The following is a 23,307-nucleotide window of genomic DNA, read 5'->3' as shown; positions in this document are numbered from 1 at the left end:
GGAATGCTCTGTATTTCGTGGAAGCAAAAGTATCCTATATATTATGAGCTGCTGAAATCGGATCATCACAGGGAACATGTACCGAACATAACTGATTCGTTTGAAACGAGCATTGGCCGAAAAATGCTTAGAATATGCGGCCAGACATGATAACGTAATATTCCATCATTGCCAAAAACGAATCAAGCCAATTTCGGATGCTCTGTACTGATGTGAAGCGTATCCCTGAGAGAGTGTTATGATTTGATCGAAACAATTTGTTTCAATACCTGTATTGCAATACCAGTTAAAAAACTATTTAAAGTGAAGTGTTTGGAAAGTTTTGCCTCATCCGCTTTATAGTCCAGACCTCCGACTACTATTTGTTTCGATCGAAGCATAACGTTCTCACTGCGATACACTTCACTTTGGAACAGAGTATCCGAAATTGGCTTGATTCGTTCTTGGCCTCAAAAGATGAAAAGTTCTTTTGGCTCGGAATCCATTTGATGTCTGAAAGAAGGCAACATATCGTACACCCACATTAGTATATATTCTGGGTCCGATTCAAAGACGATCTAGCTATGTACGTTCGTCTGTCTCTCTGGGCCCAAACGAAAGGAGCTAGATAGCTAACACAAATACTCTCTGCTGATAAGGTTCGTTTGGCCCCCATACAAATGTGCCCCCACCTCGGCACTGGGTGATCTACGTGCTAGGCTCTTAGGTGAGTGTTTCTTCAATACCCTCTCCGGGTTATCTGTGAAGGAACTAAGGTGTTTAGACGCCTTTAACAGGGAAAGTGGATGGTTGATAAGACCGGTCACGCAAACTTTACCTCTTAGGGACCCAGCAACCATCCCATGATGATCTGCGTTTTTCGAATTCTTTGAATTCTTAACCTCTCTACACTCTACTCAGGCTAACTTCACTATAACTCAATCTATAGATTTCCCCTTTTCTTTAACTCCGTCTGTATGTTGAAATCAACTTTCCGAAGCCCCCAAATAATTTACATACATGATTCATACATCAATATCTACGGAAGTCTTCCGGCTCAATTGCTATTTAAAATCGAGAAAATCGGTCCACAAATGGTTGAGATATAATATATATATATATGACCTATTTTTGACCTACAATGGGTCAAAATCGGAAAAAATATTTTAACCCGAACTTTTTTTTCACCAAAAGTTTTTTTCGCTAAATATTAAAAAAAAATTATTTAAAATTTAAAAAAAAATTTAAATTTAAAAAATTTTTTAAAAACAATTCCAAATTTTTTTTCCCAAAAAATGAAAAAACTATCAAAAAAAATAAAAATAGTTTTTACCTAAAAATATTTAAAATTTTTATTTTCAAGTATAATTTGGTAAGGAGTATATAAGATTCGGCATATTTGAATATAGCTCTCTTACTTGTTAACACTGAATTTGCATAGGAAAAGTGAAAAAACTCTCGTGGATTTTTTATTCATGATTTTGCTGAATATATTGATTTTGTTGTTACAAGAGTTAGGTTTTTGACAATTACGTCTCATCTCTGCAATTAATCACAATTCACTTTCTATCAAATTCAGTTTATTTGCACGGAAATTTTTCTTTAGATTTTTATAATATTTTTGAAATGATAAACAAAAAATTGCTTCGGTAAACTGATATCAATAAAATAGGTATAGTTGGACTGAACTTGATAATCTTTAGCAGTAGTTTTTAAAGTTAATATTGGACAACATATCAACAATAAAATTTTGGGAATTTGTTTAACATCAAAATGGATTTCAGCTATATAGTCATGGAACGAAGGCTAAGGATGAAGTAAAAATTTTAATAATTGAGTTAAACGTTGGATAGGCTAATATGAGCAACTTTAAACCCTATAGTAGTTTTTGCTAGAATTTAAAATGAAATCAGGTTTAATTCCTGACCTGAATCCAGTGTCAGAAATTGAAATTGAGTTCTAATAGGAATTTTTTTAAATATTTAAATCATATAGAGAAATACACATAGAGAAAAAACTCAAACAAAAAAATATAATAAAAAAATCACACAAACGTGTGTTGTTTTTGTTTTCACATAGTTTTTTTTATTGAAACATTCTCAGCACTTGATTTTTGACAACTGAGTTAGGTCTTTGACAGGAGAGTTTACGATCTAAGTAATAAAAACATTATTGAAATTGAATTATTGTTCTTTTATGCTTATTGTCTAATAATACTTATTAATTTCTGGCAACTTATTAAAAAAAAATCGTACAACCAAGAACTAGTTCAGTTATATTTTTAAACACACATCCTTTTTTTATAAAATCTTATTTACACTCTTTTCAAAATCACTACACAATACTATTTAAGTACAACTTTTAATTTTATTATAAATTGCTTTAATTTATTTAAAATGTCTTGTATTAAACCTTTATACCAGGACCGCACCTTTAATCCGTTTAAAATTTCACACACAAAATAAAACAATAGAAAACAAAAAAACGTCCTTTCAGCTTGGAATGCCAACAACTTCTGTGTGAATAAAATGTTGCAGGTGATTCAATATACTCTCGCTACGGATTCCCAAAACAAACCAGCAACAGGTTGTCATTGAAAAAATTATACATAAATAAGAAATTCAATGTCAGTGAACAAGATTCGAACACAAGTTGTTGTTTTGTATTAGAAAAATTACAGAAAAGAAAAACGAAACGCTTTTACTTTTCATTGGAGTGCAATTTTCACGTAATGATGGTAAAATAAATATAAATAAATGTTATCCGGAAAAACCACTTTCAGATACATAAATAAATAAATACATATGTATATGTAGATGCCAAAGCCGGATGTTGCACAAAAAGCACAAAAAATAAATAAAATATGAAAAAAAAAGATTTCAAATTTAGTTAATGCTTACAAAGTTTTCTTTCAATGCAGTTTTCTTTTAAGCAATAATATTGAGTCAAAAATCAGCAAAATGTAATAATTGTAACAATTATTAAATACGAATTACTTTAAAAGTTTAACTTCAGTAGCAATGTGCAGTCTATTGTTGCTTGGGATAACAATCTTAAGCAGAGATGGTAAATAAGGGGACCATTTATTTTTAAAAGATTATTAGTTGTTATTTGTCAGCCTTTAAAAGATAAATTGGTGGTAAATAATTGAGAAAAACACAACAGTAATAGAAAATGAAAATCAATAATAGGTTTTTATTAAATACTATTGGGTGTATGACTTGAAAATGCGGATTTTTTTTTTTTAATTTCTAGCTTTTATTTTGCAAGTATTGGCCGTTGTTTGCTATGATCTTCTTCCCATCTTTCAGTCATTAAATGGATTTCGAGCCAAAAGAACTGCTCATCTTTTGAGGCCAAGAACGAATCAAGCCAATTTCGGATACTCCAAAGTGAAGGGTTCGAAACAAATAGTAGTCGGACGAGGCATGTTCCGGACTATAAAGCGGATGAGAGAAAACTTCCCAACCACTTCATTCTAAATAGTTTTTTTAGTATTGCTATGTCTATGAGTCTCGACCAATGATCTAAATATATTCATCATATCAAATAAGCTTCAGGCGAGAGAGAATAGAAATCTATGATTTACACCATGAACCTAAGAAACCTAACAAAAACTTGTAAAGATCCTACCAAAAAATCATTTTAATACAATACATTATTAATTTAAATTGATTTATTTTTTATAACTGAAAAATAAGTGGTTATTATTATTACATATTTTGTGGTTTCGTGGACCAGTTATTTGCGTTATTTACTCTAAAATTGTGGCTGTTTTCCCATTAATTCGTTTGTTTTTCATTGTATTTTCTTTGGATTGAAAGAGAAAAGTGTTAAAATGTTAATTAAATTTCATGACTGGCAGTTTAACTTTAATATTTATTTAATATCTTTTGATTTTTGTTCCCAACTTAACACATTTTCTTTTAAAAGGGATTGTGTAAACATACCCTACACTATTGAATTAAGTAGTGAAGGTTTAGAATAAAGTTGGTAAAAAACATTTTCAGTAAATAAAAAATCACACATACGTGTGTTGTTTTTTTTCACATAGTTTTTTTTACTAATACCTTCTCACCACTTTAGACAGCTGAGTTAGGTCTTTGACAGGAGAGTTTCCGATCTAAATAATTAAAGTGTTGTGGAAATGTATACATAAACTATAATGTGTAGCTTAATTTCCTAAAAGTAACATTACAAGGTGAGTTATAGTTTTATAGTTATAAGCCAGTGAAATTTGGGTAAATAATTTAAATAAATATTCAATCATTACTAACAATTTTCATTGTAAATCGAGTTATAATCGTAGTTAGCCAGTTAAAGGCCAGTGAAATATGATTTTGATCCAATGTAACTTGATTTATTAGTATAAATTTTATTTGGAAAATTCTAAACTCAAAAAATTTTTTGTTTTGCTAATTTCTTTTCTTATTGATATATTTGTAGTAAATTTATTGATTTTTGGCTTTAAACTAGATTATTCTTTATTAAAATTTTGATTTAATTCGTTATTTTTCTAGATAATTAGTGTAAATTATATTTTGAAAATTCTAACTTCAAAAAATTTTAGGTTAGATTTTTGAAATCGTAAAAAATTTTATATATTTGTATTAAATTTATTGATTTTTGACTTTAAACTAGATTATTAATCATTTAAACTTTGATTTAATTCATTATTTAAGCTTATTTTCTAAAGAATTAATATAAATTACATTTTGAAAATTCTAACCTCCAAAAAAAATTTTAGGTTAGATTTTTGAAAAAGTAAAAATCTTGGTTTATTTCAAAAGTTAAATGGCTTGATAAACTTTATATGAACTTTAATTAATATTTGGCTATTTTTCGAATGAATTCTATCTTGGTCTTGATTTTACAGATAAATTAAATAAAATTATTGGGTGTATGATTTAAAAAAAGCGAGATTTACAATAGATGGCGTATCTTTTGAACCCGGTTTTTGTTTTTAATAACTTATATATCAATTTGAAGGGTACATATCTGTAATTTATTCTCACTTAGGCGAATTTTGTGCCAACAAAGCGTCATATGCCGCAAGTTTTTCTTTACTCCTACAATTTGAAAAAAGTGCCGCTGAAGCTCACCAATTGCTCACCAAAGCTTATGGTGAATGTCATCCATCGGTTTCAACGTGCGTGAGATTGTTTGTTCGGTTTAGTAGTGGTGATTTTGACACGGAAGAGAAAGATCGCCCAGGCCAGCCAAAAGAAAGTTTGAATACAAAGAATTGGAGTCATTACTCCATGAAAATTGTTGTCAAACTCAACAAGAGCTTGGAAAATCAATGGGAGCTACTTAAGCAGCAATTTCAAAACGTTTGCGAGCAGCAGGATTCATTCAAAAGCAGGGAAATTGGGTACCATACGAATTGAAGCTGAGAGACCTAGAAACACGATTTTATATGTCTGAAATGCTGCTTGAACGCTATAAAAGAAAATCATTTTAGCACCGAATCAATACTTTCGATGAAAAATGGATCCATTACAATAACCCGAAGCGTAGGAGATCGTATGTGAAGCCCAGGCAACCAGCCGAATCGACACCAAAGCCAAATATCCATGACGCATTTTTAAATTATACATCCTGGCCAGGCTAAAAATATTCTCATCGAAATACTGTCACATTTATGAAGGTAGCAGTGTTGTGTAAACATTGTTATGCCCCTAAACCAACACAAAACTAGACTTGTGATTGTTAGGGATGCCAAACGGGACTGGGTTTTACAAATCCCGGGATTCGGGATTTTAGAAATGTAAATCCCGGGATCCCGGGATTTTTCGGGACCCCGGGATTTTTCGGGATCCCGGGATTTTTCGGGATTTCGGGATTTTTCGGGACTTCGGGATTTTAATTAAATGTCAAAAAACATCAAGTTCAAAAATAAAAACTATTTATTTCGTTAATACACTAAGTAGAAATATAACAAAGCAAAAACTAATGGATTGAATTAATATATATATAAAGTATTGAGGAAACCGGGCTACATTTGTCCCTAGTCCCCATACATGGTCCCCTTCAGAAAATGACTTTAACATTCATAGTTGTCTTATAATAATTAATATAGTGATAAAATTGAATAAACAAGTTGCATATGAAAATTAATCTTTCTACCAACTCTTGTGAGGGCCAGTCCATAATAATATAACCTCTATATCAGAAAATATTTTATTGTCAATAAATAATTTATATATAATGATATTAACATAAATTTCATTCATTCATAAATACTGATTCAAGTCCCCATAGAAGACCAAAACTACATATTGATGGTGGGTATAAAAGATGAATATACCACTCTTAGTTGTTTTATATTAGTATTATAAGTATGCTGAAATTTAGCTTTCTAGGTTTCATCCTAAAATATTAAAAAATCTCGTAATTTTCGGGATTTGTTAATCCCGAAAAATCCCGGGATTATTTTTCACAAATCCCGGGATTCGGGAAATCCCGATCCCGAAAAATCCCGGGATTTTCGGGATCGGGATTTCGGGATTGGCATCCCTAGTGATTGTTTCCTCCTTGTTTGTTATTTGACACCTTTTAGGGATGCTGTTACATGTTCTTGCAAGTCATGTATCGAATTGAATCCATTGCTGCTTTTCAAACTCAAGTAAACTTTGTTTTATTAAATTTAAGAAAGTAGGCTTGTCAAAGGCGGCTAATATTAAATTCATTTACAAGCTTAATTCGTAATCAATTATGTGTAAAAAGTAGCATTACAATTTGAGCTATAGTTTCTCAATTATAAACATTTAATGAGCATTCTAAACCTGTTGATAGTTTTGATTTTCTTACCAAGCTGTGAACCGATCTGAAGCAAATCAGTGTTATAGGAATGATATGAAATTCTAGTTTATATTTAGTTGAAAATAAAACATTAAATTTTATATTCTATTAGAAAATTGTTGAAATAAACTTTGTTTTATTAAATTTAATAAAGTAGGCGTGGCAGGGGGAGTTAAACTCTTAAACTATTGTATAGCCGAATTTTCCATCTATCATATCCCAAAAGTTTTATTCCAATCAGAGCTGTTTATAGCGAGTTATAGCCGTTTAAACAAAATAGTTATTAAACATTTGCTTGTTAATCAATTCTGTTCACCTGATACACACAAAAAATTGCCGAAAATTTTTTGCAAATTTTTAAGGGCAAAAAGACTGGTTACTTAAACTTTGATTTTCTCTTTAAGTTTACAAACGATTTGCACCAAATGGGTATCGTTGGAAAGCTATTGAATTCTAGTTTATAATAAAATCATTTAGAAATATTATCATTAATTCCACCTGGTAATAACATAAATAAATATTTTACTTTAAAATTAATAAAGTGGGCGTGGCATAGGGCGGGAAATAATCCATAATTTTTATAGCCTAATTTGTAAGCTATCATATGCAAAAATTTTCATTCAATTCCAAGCAGTAGTTTTTGAGTTATAAACATTTAATGAAATTTTATAAATTGGTAGGTAAAGCAGAAAAGTTTTTACTTAAACTTTGATTTTCTCCGTAAGTTGTGAAGCGATTTGGACCAAATGGGTGTCATTGGAAAGATTTGAAATTCTAGTTTATGTTTAAATCAAAATAAAATATTTACTTACATAATTTATTCGAAAATTATTGAAATAAACTTTGTTTCATTAAATTTTATAAAGTAGGCGTGGCAGTGGGCGTTAAAAATTTAATTTATTGTATAGCCTAATTCTCGCTCTAACATGTCCCAAAAGTTTCTTTCCAATCCGAGCTGTACTTTCCAAGTTATAGCCATTTAAAGAAAAATTGTTATTGACCATTTGCTTGCTACACAATGCTGTTCACCTATTACCCGGCAAATTTTTTTGAAACGTATTTTCATGTAATTTTCGAAGTAGGCGGTAGTCATGAGTCGTTACTTCAATTTTGATTTTCTCCTTAAGTATTGAACCGATTTTAATAAAATGTATATCAATGGAAAGGTATTGAATTCTAGTTTATAATAAAATCAGTTAGAAATATTATCATTAATATTCCACCTGGTAATAACATAAATAAATATTTTACTTTAAAATTAATAAAGTGGGCGTGGCATAGGGCGGGAAATATTCCATAATTTTTATAGCCTAATTTGTAAGCTATCATATGCAAAAAGTTTCATTCAATTCCAAGCAATAGTTTTTGAGTTATAAACATTTAATGAAATTTTATAAATTGGTAGGTAAAGCAGAAAAGTTTTTACTCAAACTTTGATTTTCTCCGTAAGTTGTGAAGCGATTTGGACCAAATGGGTGTCATGGAAAGATTTAAAGTTCTAGTTTATGTTTAAATCAAAATAAAATATTAACTTTAATATTTTATTCGGAAATTATTGAAATAAACTTTGTTTCATTAAATTTTATAAAGTAGGCGTGGCAGTGGGCGTTAAAAATTTAATTTATTGTATAGCCTAATTTTCGCTCTAACATGTCCCAAAAGTTTTATACCAATCCAAGCTGTACTTTCCAAGTTATAGTCATTTAAAGAAAAATTGTTATTGACCATTTGCTTGCTACACAATGCTGTTCACCTATTACCCGGCCAATTTTTTTGAAACGCATTTTCATGTAATTTTCGAAGTAGGCGGTAGTCATGAGTCGTTACTTCAATTTTGATTTTCTCCTTAAGTATTGAACCGATTTTAATAAAATGTATATCAATGGAAAGGTATTGAATTCTAGTTTATAATAAAATCAGTTAGAAATATTATCATTAATATTCCACCTGGTAATAACATAAATAAATATTTTACTTTAAAATTAATAAAGTGGGCGTGGCATAGGGCGGGAAATATTCCATAATTTTTATAGCCTAATTTGTAAGCTATCATATGCAAAAAGTTTCATTCAATTCCAAGCAATAGTTTTTGAGTTATAAACATTTAATGAAATTTTATAAATTGGTAGGTAAAGCAGAAAAGTTTTTACTTAAACTTTGATTTTCTCCGTAAGTTGTGAAGCGATTTGGACCAAATGGGTGTCATTGGAAAGATTTGAAATTCTAGTTTATGTTTAAATCAAAATAAAATATTAACTTTAATATTTTATTCGGAAATTATTGAAACAAACTTTGTTTCATTAAATTTTATAAAGTAGGCGTGGCAGTGGGCGTTAAAAATTTAATTTATTGTATAGCCTAATTTTCGCTCTAACATGTTCCAAAAGTTTTATACCAATCCAAGCTGTACTTTCCAAGTTATAGCCATTTAAAGAAAAATTGTTATTGACCATTTGCTTGCTACACAATGCTGTTCACCTATTACCCGGCAAATTTTTTTGAAACGTATTTTCATGTAATTTTCGAAGTAGGCGGTAGTCATGAGTCGTTATTTCAATTTTGATTTTCTCCTTAAGTATTGAACCGATTTTAATAAAATGTATATCAATGGAAAGGTATTGAATTCTAGTTTCCATTAAGTTTAGTAAAAATTATTTTCTGCGAAACTGCAGCTACAAATTAACACAATAAACTTTAAGCCTTATAATTTGGAAAGTGGGCGTGGCATGGGCGGTAAACTATAAACTATAGTGAAGCTCTAAACTTCTTCTTTCATCTGCCAAAAGTTTCATAACAATCTGTATTATAGTTTCCGAATTACAGTCATTTAAAGAAAATTATTATTACACCATTAATTGCTGCACAATTATTATTGACAAAAATTATGGCATATTTTTAGGCTGTAAAAAAAAATAACCTGGAAAAAGGATATTTATGGGAAAACTTTAATAACTTTGTTATTTATGCAAGGATTTTAATAAAATTGGTATCAAAAGAAAGCTATTGCTATAGAAATTAAAACCTTTTAATTTATTTTCTTTTAAATCATTCAACAAACCTTGTTTACAACATGTCTTCACGAAAATAAAACCATTACTATTTTATTTCTTTTTATATTGATATATTTCTTTTTTAGTTACAAAAAAAAATATAATGATTGTATAATAAATAATTTAAAAATATCCACAAACAAAATTAACGATCATCTGCTTAATATTTAAAGTAAGAAAAATTCTTAATAATGAACGAAATTGTACACATAAAAACATTTAACTAAGAACATAAAAACGACCTTAAACACAAAACACTTAGGAATCTCTGGGCTAAAAACATTTCAAAAACAAAAATGAATTTTTCGCACTAGCGAAAGTTCTGTTTAAAAATTATAAAAAAATGATACTAAAAACAAATGACTATAATGAAATTTGATTCGTTTTTCTTTGTTTTTGACACAAAAGAGAGACATACACACTTAAATTGTAAGCTAAAAACTAAATTTAATTAAACTAAAACTTATGACTCATTCAACTGTTGATGCTCGTCTTCGCTTAAGGACTTTAATGTTTCATCTTCTGCTTTTTCCTCTACCACATTACTGGATTTACGTTCCATATCATCCATGGAATCTTTAAGATTTTGTATATCTAAACCACCATCATTGTTTTCTTCGCCATCTTTAGTTTTGGTGAATTTGGAGAAATATGTTAGAGATTTCATTAGCTGATAACTTTTGGAGATGGGTATATTGGAATCGTAAACACTTTTGGAAGAGGAACAGTCAACATAAAACCACCAGTTACACTTCAAAATAGTCTGATCAAACAGAGTATTTTCGGGGCAGAGGAAGGATTTACGCACCATGCCATCATCGGTAAGAGCACACACATGGAAGACCTGTAATAAAGTGATAATTTTAGAAATTGTTCATGTATAAAGAAGTCAATTTGTTACTTACCATGCAACCCAAATCTGTGTCGGCATAAAGTCCGGGAAAATGTTTTTGTTTGGCACAAGCAAATGTTGTAGGTGGCAAATCCACTTTCGATTTAAAGTTGTCATCAAAGTTTTTATCATAACCCACTGGATAGTATTCTTTGGGTGCATTCATTACCTGAAAAATATATAATTTTGAATTAAAATTAGAAATTTGAAATAAATTTAGGAATTAGGAAAATCTTCAGTCCAAATTTAGTCTATTGTCTAGTACATAGTCTAGTCCTAAGCCCACTTCTTGGCCTAGACCATGTCTAGTCCCTAGTCTGGTCAATAGTCTAGTTCAGAGTCTAGTTCATAGTCTGGTTCATAGTCCAATCCGTCCAATTCATAGTCTAGTCCTTAGCATAGTCCACAGTCTCGTCCATAGTCTAATCCATAGTCTAGTCCATAGCCTAGTCCATATTCTACTCCAGTGTCTAATCCAAAGTCTACTGCATAGTTTAGTTCATAGTCTAGTCCATAGTCTAGTCCATTGTCTGGTCTATAGTCTAGTCCGTAGTCTAGTCCGTAGTCAAGTCCGTAGTCTTGTTCATAGTCTAGTCCATAGTCTAGTCCGTAGTCTAATCCATAGTCTTGTTCATAGTCTAGTCCGTAGTTTAGTCCGTAGTCTAGTCCGTAGTCTAGTCCGTAGTCTAGTCCGTAGTCGAGTCCGTAGTCTTGTTCATAGTCTAGTCCGTAGTCTAGTCCGTAGTCTTGTTCATAGTCTTGTTCATAGTCTAGTCCGTAGTCTAGTCCATAGTCTAGTCCATAGTCTAGTCCGTCCAATTCATAGTCTAGGCCATAGTTAAGTTCGTCCAATTCATAGTCTAGTCCTTAGCCTAGTCTATAGTCCCTTGTGTGGTCTATAGTCTAGTCTATAGTCTAGTCCGTAGTCTAGTGCTTAGTCTAGTTTATGATATTATTTTATTATTTTAAGAAATTTAAATTTTCTTCTTACCTTCGACATCTTATTCTCACTGACCGCATTTGTAGTCTCGAAATATTGCAAAACTGGTCTGGGAGTTGTGGTCGTCGTTGTGGTGGTAGTTGTTGAAGTCGTAGAACTTGTTGATGTCGAGGTCCTTATAAATTCCTCTCTCAATTTGGCCGCCAACATGGCTCTGTGTTCCGCTCTCATTTGTTGTTCTCTCACATAGATTGCATGTTTTATGGTGTCCACACTAACATTTGCCGCTCTAGCCAATTCATCCACCGATATGTCTTTCAAATCAAATTTAGGCTCTTCAAATTGTAAATAATTGGGATGATTATTCGAGGGTAAACTCAATTGTTGCACCGGGGCAGCTGCGGGAGGTTTTAATACAGCTGTAATTTTATTTACCGAATCAGGCATAGCTTGGAAGGCTGGCACGGCCATGGGCTGTGATACCATGGGATTGTGGGCATGGAAAGTACGATTTGCATTGAGTTGTTGTGTGTACAAATCCACTATTCTATTGTTTATGCTCATTTTTGAGTTGGACGTGTCCACAGCAATATTTGATCTTCTTTGAGCCGTTTGCAGGGGTATTTGCTTTTGGGGAATGGGTCTAAAGGCTGGTACACCCAATGGTAGAGGGCGGGCTTCTGTCATTAGGGGACCTTGTCTGGCTCTTTGTTGTTGTATTTCAGCAAGCGCTGCTTGTCGAGCAGCCAAATCTACCATAGCGGCTTGTTTTGCAGCTATTTGATTGGAAACCGATTGTTTTGACAACATATCGGCAGCGGCTGCCGCCTTGGCTTGTTTTGTCAGAGATTCTCTGAGTTCAGGACTTATGGCCATGGGTGATCTGGAAATTATGCGTTTATCATTTAGGGATTGTTGATTGATCTGTAAAATATAAGAGAAATTGCAAGATTTAAACATAATTTTAAAGATTTTTATAATTTTTTTCATATTAAATTTTGAAAAATTAAATTTTGTTTAGAAAAGATGAAAAATTTATAAAATTTTTATAACTTTGGAAAACAAATTTTAAGAAAAAGAAGTTATTTTAAAAAAATCCCCAAAAAATTCATTATTTTTAACGAGAATATTTAATACAAATCTAATTTTTTTTAAATATTCCAAAATTTTTAATGAATTTTTAATTTTACGAGAATGTTTTATATTTTTTTTTAATTTCTTTGATATTCACCTGTTGATTTCCTGGCAGTACACCAACAGCACTTGGTGGTGGACCATTTTTATAGCCAATCGAACGTCTGCGACCACCTTCCACATTTCCCAGTGACTCGGCAAAACCCAATTCATCACCCAAACTAAAACCTATTTATAAAAAAAGAAGAATTATAAATTTTCTTATAACGATTACAATAACGTGAGAAATTTTATAACAATTAATTCATTAATACATATTTAGATGTTAAGATTTCCGCTTAATCATCAAATATTTAGTCTAAACAAATCTTTTTCATGTTTAAACAATTAATTATTAAAAAATTAGACAAAATACAACAAGAAAAACGCAAAAATATAAAATAGTAATTAAAAATCTAACAACAATACCACTGTCAAAATTTAGATTTATTTTTATTTATACAAATACAATGGATTCACTCACATACACTCACACACACACAAAGTTTAACCGTTATTTAACACTTCATCGAGACAATTAAAAAGTCAAAGAGTAATAACAAGATGGTGGAGCAGAAGACAAAAACAACAAATAACTGTTATAATACAATGCAGAGTAATTATCAAAGTCAGACATTTTAACTTAATTAGAGTAAGAAAACAACAACAAACTTAGTGTAGTGAGTGGGTAAATAGTTAAATGTAAACAAAGACATGGTTGCATAGAGTTGGTGTGTTTGTACAAAAGAAGTATTAAATAGTAACAAAAAAAAAAAAACATTTGAAAAATGGCCGTAAAAAGTCATTGACATTGGCATGAATGCATACAATTTATTATAATAACTTTAAAAAACAATTAATTTTAAGAATAATTGGTTCGTCGTAGAGCTAATAAAAAATAATATTTAAACAATTGAGAAATTAAAATAATAAAAAAAGATGCACATATTATAAAAAAAAACACTTCAAACGTTTGCAATATTATATTTATTTATAGAAAATAATAGGGGTATTCAGGATACGATTTAAGTACTGCATATAGTTTCGAAGAAAAAAAATGTTTTTGGGACTATATACAATTTTTATATGATCCGTAAAGAGAACTTAATGCAAAAGCGTGTAAAGTAAAATTCATCCAAACTTGGCCAATTTAAAAAAAATTTAGGTTTGAATAAAAAATTCTAAAAACTGCTAGATTATTGTGTACACCCTGTTCACATTTATTGATATTTAGGTCCTTTAAATTCATATAATGGTTTCAAATGTTTATAAAGTTTATTAAAATTATAAATTTACAAAATAGAACCCTTTAAATATATAATTAAACAATATTAGTAATAAATTCATAATAGTATATTAAAAGCACCTTAACCATTTTAAATTTACAAATTAGTATCAAAAATAATTTTTTTTAAAAATTTAGTTTTTTCTTTGTTTAATAATTCATTTACCTAAACCAAAGTGCGCTTTAAGGCCTCCCAAATTTCTGACACGAAATAGTCCAGATTTTTTGAAGTTACAATTGAGTATAAAACCAAAATCGGATTCTAAAACACATGTCCCGCAAGCCAATCCTAAAAATAGAATAGAAAAACAAACACAGAAAAATTATAGGAAGTTATAGATATTAATTCGTTTCAAATATATACAAAGATTTAGGAAGTTTTTAAAAGGGAATTTTGTAGATTTTTTTTTGTTTGGGTTAATGCTAAGAATAAATTAGTAATAAGTTGTAGTGGCAACTTATTACTTAGTGGGTGTGAAAGGGAGAATGGGGGGTGATACTGGAGTGGATGATTGAGGGGAAGGTGAAATGTTTTCTGTGTTTTGTTTTTTCTTTATATTTGTTTATAAAAGTAAAACTATATATAATTAGAAAAGTATTTACAAAAGAAAATTCATTAAAAATGTTAGAAATGTTCTCATAGATAAATACACATAGATCGGAAACTCTCCTGTCAAAGACCTAACTCAGTTGTCAACAACCTAATTGGTAACCCCCTGTCTATACTTGACAAATATTCATCATAACAATAAATGACATTTGTTGTCAAGACAAAATTGTCTAAGCAAAAGCACTAACAATTTTATCATAACGAAGCAATAATACTAATAAATGGAGACTATACCTGATAATTCTGTATCTAGACAATCATTTTGAAGTTTATTATAAGAATGTATGTACTACAAATCCCCTAACATGAGATCTTCACGCGCCATTAACTTGGAAATAATTATGTAATCAACGGTCAAATTCTATTGCCAACAACATATACTCAAGTGTGGACCGCAAAAACATTTATTTGCACATAAATTGTGAAATAAAAATTACGAGTAGAAACGGAGACTATCTTTCTTCTTCTCAATTCTCAATTAACATTTATTTCACAAATTACACAGGGCAACAAAATCGAAAATATTTTGTAGGCTTTTTAAATCACTACACAATTTTAATGTATTGTGGTTCCAGTAGTACAAAAATGATAAAAATTTTAAATTCTATGGATAGATTTTTTTTAAAAAAAATGTTTTTATGATGACTCAAAAATGGTTAGACCGATATTGTTGAAGTAAACTTAATAAGTTCAAATTAACATAACCTTTAATCCGTTTATATATTGCGTTTTAATCGGTTAATAATTTTTTACGTGAAAATATAATTTTTTTGTTTTAAAAAACTCATGAAAAATCGAAAACGGTAGAACTTGTTCAGGTTTATTACTTTGTCGCAAAGCCGCATATAATTCCAACAAAATGAGATATCGATCATAAATATCGATGGATTATTTTCCAATTTATTCACAATTAAGTGAATTCGTTCATTTTCACAAAATTTAACTTTTTTGTTTGATATACATAAAATTCAGTAGTTCATGTTCTTCTTTCGATTCATTGAATGTTGGAAACATTTTCCCCTTGCTGTACACAATTTCACATATACATTGCGTTTTAATCGGCTCAGCAGTTTCGGAGTTATAATAACAAATTGAAGCAAAAAATATATTTTTTATGTTAAAATATCCATATTTTTTGTTTTAAAAAAATCATGAAAAATCGAAAACGGCAGAAATTGTTTAGATTTATTGCTTTATCGCAAAGCCACATGTAATAGGAACAAAATGCGATATCGGTCATAAAAATCTATGGATTTTTTTCGAATTTATTCACAATTAAATGAATTCGCTCATTTTCACAAAATTTAACTTTTTTGTTTGATATACATAAAATTGAGTAGTTAATGTTCTTCTTTCGATTGATTGAATGTTGGAAACATTTTCCCCGTGCTATGTACACAATTTCACATATATATATTGCGTTTTAATCGGCTCAGAAGTTTCGGAGTTATAATAACAAATTGAAGCAAAAATATATTTTTTATGTTAAAATATCCATTTTTTTTGTTTTAAAAAAAATCATGAAAAATCGAAAACTGCAGAAATTTTTTAGATTTATTGCTTTATCGCAAAGCCACATGTAATAGGAACAAAATGAGATATCGGTCATAAAAATCGATGGATTATTTTCGAATTTATTCACAATTAAGTGAATTCGCTTATTTGAGTGTACATTTTATATGTGTTTTGTTTTTGTTAAAATTTTTGTTACAATAACAAAACACATGTAAAATTTACACTTTACAGTTTACTTCAATAATATCGGACTAACCCTTTTTGAGTTATCATAAATTATGTGGAGAAACATCTAAAAAATTCACAATTTTAGAAAAAAAAATTTAAAAAAAAATAAAAAAAAAAATTAAAAAAATCTATCCATAGAATTTAAAAATGTTACCATTTTTTTGGTTAGTGAAGCCTTTTTTGCTGATGACCTGTGTTATATATCACACTTATAAAACTCCACTTTATTTTCGTGATTTTATAAAAATTTTATAATTCACTTGACCTGTCATTTTAACTGACATCAATTCCAAATCTTCGCTTTTATTAAAACAAATTAAACTCATATTTGAAAAGTTGGATTACTTATTATTGTTATTATTTTTTTTTTCAATTATATTAACACTTTAATTAAAAATGAATTCAATTTCAATTGCTTTATGAAATATAGCAGGAAAAAAAATCTTAATAAACTAATTTAAAAACCCTTACACATTAACACCACTAATAATAACGTATTAAAAGATTTAATTAAAGTGTTTTAACATATTTTTTTTATAAAATTTATAAATAAATACCCCCAACAATAAACACATTATATCGACAGTTAGACATGACACAGGTATGGCCAGTCAAACATACATTAGATAAATTGATGACTTCCTCTTGATTTGAAACCAAAAAAAAAACAAAGAATTGAAAAAAATAATAGAAAATAAACATCCATCTTACTCGTTAATTTTGTGAGATAATGATGTCAATTATGTTTGAGCGGCGGCTACACTTGACAGTGAAAGATACACTGACATGAAAAAACACACGTACACTTACAAAATCTATGTGAAAATACATAACAACAAAAAAATGTGCACATGAAAAATAGAAGCGAAAACAAAATATGAAGTAGTAAAATTTTAAACAACAAATTACATGCTTATTATTAAAGCCACAACAACAACAACAATAAATATTAACCAAGAGTTGTTTTTTAAACATAAAATATTATACGCAAAAAACAAAGTAATAAATACACTGTAACAAATTAGTTGCAAAGAAAAAACATGTCATGACAACTTGACATGAGCAAATTATGCCATACATACAATATTTATGTGAAAGGGATGTCATGCCATCAAACGCTCTCTATCATTAAATTTAAATAAAACAAAGTCTTTGTAAGATATCATCGACATTTTTTTAATAGTTGGAAAGGTTTATCGACTGCGTTATGTATGAAATATAGATAGCATGGTGCAAATGTTTGCGCAGCTCCACGTAGCAATTTTTATTGCTAAACAGAAGCAAGCAGAACAACAGCACAGCGACAAATATCACCCAGACCAGCCAAAAAAGTTTGAAGACCAAGAATTGGATGCATTACAAACGATTTTTATAAAACTCAAGACGAGCTTGCAACTCAAGCATCAATTTCAAAACGTGCGAAATTGGATACCATACGAACCGAACCGAGAGACATTGAAAGACTATTTTGCATGTCCGAAAATTTGCTAGAACGCTATAAAATAATATCATTTTAATTTTAATCATTACTTGCTATGAAAAATGGATCCATTAAATAATCCCAAGCGTAAGAGATCTTGTGTGAAGCCCGGCCAATTAGCCAAATCGACACCAAAGCCAAATATTCATGGCTTTAAGGTAATTGTCTGTATTTAGTGGGACCAAAAGAGTTCTATCTATTATGAGCTGCTGAGATCTGACCAGATCATCACAGGGAATAGTTTGAAGCGAGCATTGGCCGAAAAACTCCCAAATATGAGCCAGACATGAAACCGTAATATTCCATAATGACAACGCTCAGTCACATGTTGCAATACCTATTAAAAAGTATTTAGAATGATGTGGTTGGGATGTTTTGACCCAGTGTAGACTTTTCCCCGTCCGATCACTATTTGTTTCGATCGATGCATAACGCTCTCTCTGGGATACGCTTCACTTTGGAACAGAACATCCGAAATTGACTTGATTCGTCCTTGTCCTCAAAAGATGATCAGATCTTTTGGCTCGGAATCAATCACCCCTATCGGCAATAACATGTGCAATTTTGTTCCTATGAAATATCCATTTCCCTCGAAGGGAAAATTGCTATCGTGATATTCCCATGAACTTTTCATTCACAATAGTTAATTTTGTTCGTAACAGCTGTTTATTGTTTACAAAATTCCATTTAAAAATTTCGCAACAAGGGGAATTTTTTCACGTTAACAAAGTTGATGAACGAAAAAAGGAAAGGGGAAAATATTACATGTGAAATATTGATTCGCTATAGGGGCGAATATGTTGCCAGAAAGATGGGAAAAGGTCATAGCTAACAAGGCCCAATACTTTGAATAAATTTTATTGTACAAATGTTTTAAAACAAAAGCTACAAATTTTAAAAAATCCTGCATTTTTAAGTCATACACACAATATGATTAAACCTAAAGTTAAACCATACAGACATTATTTTAACTGACTGTATTAATGGGGACAGTTATTTGAGGATTAATGTCAAATAAATTGCCTGCCAAATATCAGTATTTTAACAAACCTTTCATTGCTTTTTCACTGGCGTGAAGCAGATGTCAATCGCTTTGTTCTCTATTATAACGATTATTGGACATTTGTTTGAATGATCTTATTATTTACTTAAACAATAAAGGTCCTTAGAATGCCTTTTATTTAATTATTATTATTGTAAATAAACAACTTATATTTAAAAATAAACAATTAAATAATTAAAGTATTAAATTATTGCCAATAAACACTTACAATTCATTAATAATTATAATTATCAAGTAGCTGTCTACAAATTTGAAACATATTTATTTAAATTATTACACTGTTAAAATTATTAAGAAAAAAAAATCAAGTATGAAGTTAATAATGTTAATATTATCATCTTGAAGAGCTGTAGGGCAAAAATTAACAATATTTTTGTTTAAATAAACAGCAAATAAACAACCTGCCTGCATCATTCATAGTTGAAAAATGAAGTACATTACATACGTTAGAGTTTGTATTATTATTATTTTGTTACTCGTTATTTGTACGTCTTTGTAAATTTTAATTAACGACCTTTGAGGGTTTAACATGATTTTTACAAATAAAAATAATAAATACAAACAAAACTATACAACACAAAGTTAAAGTGGAATTTTATGTCATCTTTAGCGCGATTTGCTTTCAAAATAACAACTCTTGCACTAGTGTGCCCAGCCCCAATACCAAACAATTCATAACTTAACTTGAGTAATTTTTGACAAGTGACATGTGGTTTGTTAGTAACAACAATTTAATTGTTATTACACTCATAGAAAAAATGTATTATTGTACATAATTATTTTCTGTTACATTGTACATGGGTAATTAATAATGTCGTCTTTTAGCAAAAAAAAACATGCACATTTATTTATCTCTCTTGTCTATCCATCTCTTTATATGTGTCAAACTGTTTATTATTTTTATTTGCTTTGTTTTTATTTAAAATTATATTTATTTTCATAAATTAAATAATTATAAACTATTTAGTGGATTTCATGATGTGTGTGATTAAAGAAAATATGAGTATTTTATAATAGTGTGCTAAAAAAGATGTTAATATCAAATGTAGGGGAATTAAATTATATAAGTAAGCTATAATTTTAGATACAAATCTTATTTCTTAAAAAAACAAATGTGAATGTTGTTGATATTGAGTTTTTTTATTGTAGTTTAGAGTCCATTGATTGCATACTAGTCATAGTCATAGTCTAGTCATAGTCTAGTCATAGTCTAGTCATAGTCTAGTCATAGTCTAGTCATAGTCTAGTCATAGTCTAGTCATAGTCTAGTCATAGTCTAGTCATAGTCTAGTCATAGTCTAGTCATAGTCTAGTCATAGTCTAGTCATAGTCTAGTCATAGTCTAGTCATAGTCTAGTCATAGTCTAGTCATAGTCTAGTCATAGTCTAGTCATAGTCTAGTCATAGTCTAGTCATAGTCTAGTCATAGTCTAGTCATAGTCTAGTCATAGTCTAGTCATAGTCTAGTCATAGTCTAGTCATAGTCTAGTCATAGTCTAGTCATAGTCTAGTCATAGTCTAGTCATAGTCTAGTCATAGTCTAGTCATAGTCTAGTCATAGTCTAGTCATAGTCTAGTCATAGTCTAGTCATAGTCTAGTCATAGTCTAGTCATAGTCTAGTCATAGTCTAGTCATAGTCTAGTCATAGTCTAGTCATAGTCTAGTCATAGTCTAGTCATAGTCTAGTCATAGTCTAGTCATAGTCTAGTCATAGTCTAGTCATAGTCTAGTCATAGTCTAGTCATAGTCTAGTCATAGTCTAGTCATAGTCTAGTCATAGTCTAGTCATAGTCTAGTCATAGTCTAGTCATAGTCTAGTCATAGTCTAGTCATAGTCTAGTCATAGTCTAGTCATAGTCTAGTCATAGTCTAGTCATAGTCTAGTCATAGTCTAGTCATAGTCTAGTCATAGTCTAGTCATAGTCTAGTCATAGTCTAGTCATAGTCTAGTCATAGTCTAGTCATAGTCTAGTCATAGTCTAGTCATAGTCTAGTCATAGTCTAGTCATAGTCTAGTCATAGTCTAGTCATAGTCTAGTCATAGTCTAGTCATAGTCTAGTCATAGTCTAGTCATAGTCTAGTCATAGTCTAGTCATAGTCTAGTCATAGTCTAGTCATAGTCTAGTCATAGTCTAGTCATAGTCTAGTCATAGTCTAGTCATAGTCTAGTCATAGTCTAGTCATAGTCTAGTCATAGTCTAGTCATAGTCTAGTCATAGTCTAGTCATAGTCTAGTCATAGTCTAGTCATAGTCTAGTCATAGTCTAGTCATAGTCTAGTCATAGTCTAGTCATAGTCTAGTCATAGTCTAGTCATAGTCTAGTCATAGTCTAGTCATAGTCTAGTCATAGTCTAGTCATAGTCTAGTCATAGTCTAGTCATAGTCTAGTCATAGTCTAGTCATAGTCTAGTCATAGTCTAGTCATAGTCTAGTCATAGTCTAGTCATAGTCTAGTCATAGTCTAGTCATAGTCTAGTCATAGTCTAGTCATAGTCTAGTCATAGTCTAGTCATAGTCTAGTCATAGTCTAGTCATAGTCTAGTCATAGTCTAGTCATAGTCTAGTCATAGTCTAGTCATAGTCTAGTCATAGTCTAGTCATAGTCTAGTCATAGTCTAGTCATAGTCTAGTCATAGTCTAGTCATAGTCTAGTCATAGTCTAGTCATAGTCTAGTCATAGTCTAGTCATAGTCTAGTCATAGTCTAGTCATAGTCTAGTCATAGTCTAGTCATAGTCTAGTCATAGTCTAGTCATAGTCTAGTCATAGTCTAGTCATAGTCTAGTCATAGTCTAGTCATAGTCTAGTCATAGTCTAGTCATAGTCTAGTCATAGTCTAGTCATAGTCTAGTCATAGTCTAGTCATAGTCTAGTCATAGTCTAGTCATAGTCTAGTCATAGTCTAGTCATAGTCTAGTCATAGTCTAGTCATAGTCTAGTCATAGTCTAGTCATAGTCTAGTCATAGTCTAGTCATAGTCTAGTCATAGTCTAGTCATAGTCTAGTCATAGTCTAGTCATAGTCTAGTCATAGTCTAGTCATAGTCTAGTCATAGTCTAGTCATAGTCTAGTCATAGTCTAGTCATAGTCTAGTCATAGTCTAGTCATAGTCTAGTCATAGTCTAGTCATAGTCTAGTCATAGTCTAGTCATAGTCTAGTCATAGTCTAGTCATAGTCTAGTCATAGTCTAGTCATAGTCTAGTCATAGTCTAGTCATAGTCTAGTCATAGTCTAGTCATAGTCTAGTCATAGTCTAGTCATAGTCTAGTCATAGTCTAGTCATAGTCTAGTCATAGTCTAGTCATAGTCTAGTCATAGTCTAGTCATAGTCTAGTCATAGTCTAGTCATAGTCTAGTCATAGTCTAGTCATAGTCTAGTCATAGTCTAGTCATAGTCTAGTCATAGTCTAGTCATAGTCTAGTCATAGTCTAGTCATAGTCTAGTCATAGTCTAGTCATAGTCTAGTCATAGTCTAGTCATAGTCTAGTCATAGTCTAGTCATAGTCTAGTCATAGTCTAGTCATAGTCTAGTCATAGTCTAGTCATAGTCTAGTCATAGTCTAGTCATAGTCTAGTCATAGTCTAGTCATAGTCTAGTCATAGTCTAGTCATAGTCTAGTCATAGTCTAGTCATAGTCTAGTCATAGTCTAGTCATAGTCTAGTCATAGTCTAGTCATAGTCTAGTCATAGTCTAGTCATAGTCTAGTCATAGTCTAGTCATAGTCTAGTCATAGTCTAGTCATAGTCTAGTCATAGTCTAGTCATAGTCTAGTCATAGTCTAGTCATAGTCTAGTCATAGTCTAGTCATAGTCTAGTCATAGTCTAGTCATAGTCTAGTCATAGTCTAGTCATAGTCTAGTCATAGTCTAGTCATAGTCTAGTCATAGTCTAGTCATAGTCTAGTCATAGTCTAGTCATAGTCTAGTCATAGTCTAGTCATAGTCTAGTCATAGTCTAGTCATAGTCTAGTCATAGTCTAGTCATAGTCTAGTCATAGTCTAGTCATAGTCTAGTCATAGTCTAGTCATAGTCTAGTCATAGTCTAGTCATAGTCTAGTCATAGTCTAGTCATAGTCTAGTCATAGTCTAGTCATAGTCTAGTCATAGTCTAGTCATAGTCTAGTCATAGTCTAGTCATAGTCTAGTCATAGTCTAGTCATAGTCTAGTCATAGTCTAGTCATAGTCTAGTCATAGTCTAGTCATAGTCTAGTCATAGTCTAGTCATAGTCTAGTCATAGTCTAGTCATAGTCTAGTCATAGTCTAGTCATAGTCTAGTCATA

General features: G+C 30.5%; 1 protein-coding gene across 2 annotated transcripts in view; it reads right to left on the bottom strand.

The window, feature by feature from the left end:
* Window positions 1–9,876: 9,876 nt before the first annotated feature.
* mtg (mind the gap) overlaps window positions 9,877–23,307 on the bottom strand; it is a 52,668-nt gene continuing 39,237 nt past the window's right edge. For both annotated transcript variants that reach the window (XM_065516020.1, XM_065516021.1), the window contains 5 exons: window positions 14,290–14,412; window positions 12,897–13,027; window positions 11,717–12,589; window positions 10,739–10,894; window positions 9,877–10,677 (listed from right to left, as the gene is read on the bottom strand). In XM_065516020.1, the coding sequence (XP_065372092.1) occupies window positions 10,297–10,677; window positions 10,739–10,894; window positions 11,717–12,589; window positions 12,897–13,027; window positions 14,290–14,412 (1,664 nt within the window). In that variant the 3' untranslated portion in view covers window positions 9,877–10,296. The remainder of the gene's footprint in view (window positions 10,678–10,738; window positions 10,895–11,716; window positions 12,590–12,896; window positions 13,028–14,289; window positions 14,413–23,307) is intronic.

The sequence above is a fragment of the Calliphora vicina genome, chromosome 1 (assembly GCF_958450345.1).
Source record: "Calliphora vicina chromosome 1, idCalVici1.1, whole genome shotgun sequence".
NCBI classification, from domain to species: domain Eukaryota; kingdom Metazoa; phylum Arthropoda; class Insecta; order Diptera; family Calliphoridae; genus Calliphora; species Calliphora vicina.
The sequence above is the reverse complement of the archived record's forward strand: the minus strand, read 5'-3'. Positions and strand labels throughout refer to the sequence as shown.